General features: G+C 44.2%; 1 protein-coding gene across 3 annotated transcripts in view; it reads left to right on the top strand.

Moving 5' to 3' along the window:
• The window catches only part of Dock4 (dedicator of cytokinesis 4), a 393,633-nt gene that overhangs the window by 375,443 nt on the left and 13,199 nt on the right, over positions 1–4,991 (top strand). For all 3 annotated transcript variants that reach the window (XM_013347825.2, XM_026782419.1, XM_026782413.1), the window contains 5 exons: positions 115–291; positions 974–1,057; positions 3,247–3,366; positions 3,699–3,820; positions 4,146–4,266. In XM_013347825.2, coding sequence (XP_013203279.2) covers positions 115–291; positions 974–1,057; positions 3,247–3,366; positions 3,699–3,820; positions 4,146–4,266 — 624 coding nt within the window. The remainder of the gene's footprint in view (positions 1–114; positions 292–973; positions 1,058–3,246; positions 3,367–3,698; positions 3,821–4,145; positions 4,267–4,991) is intronic.

Genomic DNA, 4,991 nt, shown 5'->3' with positions numbered 1-4,991 from the left:
TCTCTCTCTCTCTCTCTCTCTCTCTCTCTCTCTTTCTCTCTCTCTCTCTCTCTCTCTCTTATTTCTTTACTTTGGATGAAAGTCAGTAGATCTTGTCATTCATCTGCTTTTCAGATAGAGATGAGTCCCCTGGAGAATGCTATCGAGGTGTTGGAGAATAAGAACCAGCAGCTGAAGGCCCTGATCAGCCAGTGTCAGACGAGGCAGATGCAGAACATCAACCCCTTGACCATGTGTCTCAATGGAGTCATAGATGCTGCCGTGAACGGCGGGGTTTCCAGGTACCAAGAGGTGAGGACTGACAGTCGCCAGAGAAGAATTTGTCAGTGGAGATGCCGTGGGGTTCTATGAATCTTCTTGTGCAAATGTGGCAGATGGCTGCAGTCAGCACAAATGCAGTCCTTTGCAGAGAAGAACAAATGGATGATCAACCTCTTGTGCAGCTGGTGCATGTATCCCATCGTCATGATGAGGCACTTTGTGTGTGTGCGCGCGTGCGTGAGTGTGTGTGTGTGTGTGTGTGTGTGTTGGGATGAATAAATGTAGGGAGGAGCTCAGAATTGTTTAACAAATGTCTACCTAAAATAATTTGCAAAATCAAGGAGGATGGACCGTGGGTGTAGTCTTGTGGTTGGTTGTTTTTATTTGTTGATAATCCTTTAGGTGGACTTTCCTTCCATTTTTATAATAGGCTGGAAGACCATCTTCGCCACACTGAATCTTAAGACAATTTATTTTAGTTCATTATTTATTATTATAGTTTATTGCTTTCTTTTTATTTTTATTGCCAGAGATGCTTAGTGTACAAGCTCTGGCTTTCTGAATGTTGCCTGTGACCAGCTGCCCCCAAAATTTCATATTTCATAATCGTGCTATTTCTCTATGTATGCCGAGCCTTGGGAAAGTACTAAGTGTGTCTTTCACTCCCGTGGTAACTCCTCCAGGGTAGTCTGACTGTGCCTTCTCTTCCTAGGCATTCTTTGTCAAAGACTACATTTTAAGTCATCCTGAAGACGGGGAGAAGATAGCACGGTTGAGAGAGCTGATGCTTGAGCAGGTAGGACGGTGGGAGCAGTCATTCTGTCTACCCTGGCCTGTGTGACAGAATAGTGTGCATGAGCAGCCGCACCCCGGCGGCAGTGAGCTGACACCTGAGGACTCAGCGGGCTGACTTCTACTCTTTCCTCCCACTGGGAGGCAAGAACAAAGCTAACAGGTGGTCCCCTGTGAGTAACACCACATGTGATCTCCTTGAACGTCCTTCTCTGAGGCGTACTGCAGACCTGTTGCTCACTTGTCCCTCAAAGTCTCATGCTCAAATCAATTCAGGCCGCCTCAAGGTCAGGAATAAGTACAGAAATGGATGAGTCTGGTACGCAAGTGCCATGGAGGAGTGGCTAGTCAGTAGAACTGGCTCTGCAGCAGGGCCGTGTTTTGCAGAAAAAGCCCAGAGGTTGTGTTCTGTGGACTAATTAGGCACGCTCATCATTTTCTACTTCAAAAAAGAGTGCACATTTTTCTTATTTGGTGTCCTCAAGGCCTGAGAACTAGAGTTGAGAGTCTGTCGCTTGCTGCACCCTGTTAATAGCTGCCTGAAAGGGTTTGCGAACCTCTGAGATGGTAGACATTGTTGGAAATCTGGGTTAACGGGAAATAATTTTGTCCCCATGAAAAGTAGAGTTTTTTGACAATAGAACAAAAGCATCTCTTCCTACTTGATACTATGGAATTAACCAATAAAGCATGGTTGTAGAGGATAAGAACAGGGCTGTGATGGGTTTTAGTTCGTTTACAGTCTCTAGATATAGTGATATGTAGAAAATAGTGATATGGTTGAGGGGAGATGGGGCCATGGATGAGGGCAGGTGGACTAGTTTAGGAAAAAGGGACTTGGACCTACAAGAAAAACAAGAGAATTCAATAACATTCCAGCATGGTTCTAGGAGGGTCACAGTCGCAGGATTGCACAAAGACCTTAACAGGGTTGGTTTCTTAAAGCCTCTGCATTTTGAGTTTCGTCTCTCAGAAGCAGTCTCCTTCAGGTTCTGTCGTTTGTGGTCAGTCTGAAAAAATTCTTTCCCCAGAATTAAAACAGCAGCTCAGAGCAAAGACGCTTTTCAAGAAAATGAAGGTAGGGGCTGGAGAGATGGCTCGGCGGTTAAGAGCATTGCCTGCTCTTCCAAAGGTCCTGAGTTCAATTCCCAGCAACCACATGGTGGCTCACAACCATTTGTAATGAGGTCTGGTGCCCTCTTCTGGCCTTCAGGCATACACACAGACAGAATATTGTATACATAATAAATAAATAAATAAATAAATAAATAAATAAATAAATAAGTAAGTAAATAAATAAATAAATAAATATTTTTTTAAAAAAAAGAAAATGAAGGTAGACTTTACTGTGTTGTGCCTAGCATTGTTTATGGGACCCTATGGGAAGAGCTGTATCCAGGAAATGTGAGGTCTCTGTTATAGAACAGTTGACATAAAAGTCTGTCACGTAACCTTGGGCATGACACATCGTTTCATGGGACCATCAGTTAGGAGTTAGACTGCAGGGGCCACCATCCTTCCTGAACCTCTGTCTGGTTGAAATTTCTTCAACAGATACACCCAGCTGCATGATCTGTAGGAGCTGATTTAGTTTTGGAGAGCCGCTTGGCCTATGATCCCTGTCTTCTCAATGACCCACTTTCCTTTAAGGCAGGAGCCCTTGTGATATTAGAGTAAGGAAACCAGAATAATATTTTTAAGGAAAAAGAAAAGGCATTGCAACTGCTACAGAGTTCCTTATCTTTTTTTTTTTAATTTGTCCCCTAGAAAATTGTTTGAGAATCTCTTGGGGTTAGGAGGCTGATGTAGGAGAGAGGCTGCCATCGTAGAAAAAGATTTGCTTGGCTCTCCAAACAGGAAACAGCTTCTGCCCCATTCCCTGCCCATCCTAGGGAGGGGACGAGGGAGTCAGGGACCCATAGCCACTAAAGAGTGTCATCACTAAAGATATGATGAACACAGGGAAGGAGCTCAGGGAAAGTGAAGTAGGAAGGTCAAGTCTGGGGAGTCAGCCATACCCAAATTGAAATCCCCATTTGTTACTTACTACATGTAGGACATTTTGGATCCTGTTTCTTCATCTGAAGAGCTGCAGTTGTTCACATTCACTGGATGGAGCAGGTCTGCAGTAATGTATGGTTCAGAGCAAACCCCTTGAGACATAGCCACTGATGTGGGTTTTTCCTTTTCAAGGCACAGATTCTGGAATTTGGCCTGGCCGTGCACGAGAAGTTTGTACCTCAAGATATGAGACCCCTTCACAAAAAACTGGTGGACCAGTTCTTTGTGATGAAATCGAGCTTTGGGATACAGGTGTGTGTTGAAGGGTGGCCGTTGAGGCATCTAGCCACTGCCATTGCTTTCTGTGAGTCGATGGATGAAAAATCCAACAGTGACATCTTTTGGTTCTTCTGGCACATTGCACATTTTCCAGGGACCTTTTAATATTACAATTGCATTCCTGCTGTTGGCCGTATTTTACCCTTCATGGAAGCAAAATAAAAAAAGTCGATGTCGGAAGGCTCAATAATACTGGCATTTATAATTGGTCCCTATGTAAAGATGTTGAAGATGTATATGTAGTAGATCAAAGTACCTCATAGATCAGTTGATCTAATTCCACGTGTTCTTTACCGCCTCCTCAGGAGTTCCCTGCCTGTATTCAAGCCAGTCCTGTCCATTTCCCTAACGGGAGCCCTCGTGTGTGTAGAAACTCGGCCCCTGCTTCCATGAGTCCAGATGGGACCAGGGTAATTCCCCGACGCAGGTAAGTCATATTCTGAATTACCTTACAATTTGCCAGCCCCACAAGATGATCGGGAACGGTTCTCTCATTCCTTATGGTACAGTTTGTCAAGTTCACTCTTTCTTAATGAAATAATGAAGCCGCGAGGCAGCTGCCGACATCTGCCACTGGTAAAACGGCAGCAGCGTGAGAAATAAATAAACCCAAGCATTCGATTATATCGAGGCAAACAGGAGACAACAAAATGGGATGTATCTTTTCTCCCCTTGGTGTTATGCCATGCCAGCGTGTGATAAAATACAGTTCCGAGACCGAGCTAACGACTGTTTTCTTCCCCCTGCAACAGCCCATTAAGTTACCCAGCTGTCAACCGGTATTCCTCGTCCTCGCTGTCCTCCCAAGCCTCTGCTGAAGTAAGCAATATTACAGGGCACTCAGAAAGCTCTGATGAAGTCTTTAACATACAGGTACTTGATCAGCTTTTTGTTTGCTCGTGTTTATTCCGTTTCTGTCTGCATCATGAGTGTCTGTCTATTCTGCTGGGCTCGTGGACAGACCTGCAAGCAAGAACTTGACCTAAGGACCAACCTTCTAGAAACTCTCAGTATTGCTTTGTTGGCCTTTGGGATCCACAAAGCTGTTTCTCTCCAAACTGCCCATCACTTTAAGAACATATAAACAAGCACTAGAGAAGCCCAGGCAGGCTGCCCAAGCTTAGTTTTCAGATTGACCTTGGTTCTTTGCTTCTTTGGTCCTGGATTCTTGGGGCATGTTGATATACATTATCTGCCTCGTAGTGTTCCAGTGTGATTCTTTAAGGGCTCCCTTGTGGCCTGAGGCCCCATTATAAAATTTGCATACCTATATAAGAACATTTTCTGTAATAAAAATAGAAGAAAATACGTAGTTTATAAAGGTATTTTAGAGCTCACGGGAGTCTTAAAGCATTTTGTTTTAGGATAGTAAAATAAAGCTTTATTTCCTACCACTGCCTTTGGAAACAGCCACACTGCATTTCCCATTGTGTGCTTTGAACGCATGACTTTGAAGAAGTAGGAAGCAGATTGTGTGCCTTGCAGAAACACTCAGCATGTTTAGAGTTAGAGGCCTTAGTGAACAAAGCGCTTACTGCCAAGCATGGTGACCCACGTGGTGAAAGGAGGGCACTGTTGTTCCTGATCTGCACACACAA

Source organism: Microtus ochrogaster, chromosome 1 (assembly GCF_000317375.1).
Source record: "Microtus ochrogaster isolate Prairie Vole_2 chromosome 1, MicOch1.0, whole genome shotgun sequence".
Taxonomy (NCBI): Eukaryota; Metazoa; Chordata; class Mammalia; order Rodentia; family Cricetidae; genus Microtus; species Microtus ochrogaster.
Note: the sequence above shows the minus strand (reverse complement) of the source record. Positions and strands in the feature narration are given on the sequence as shown.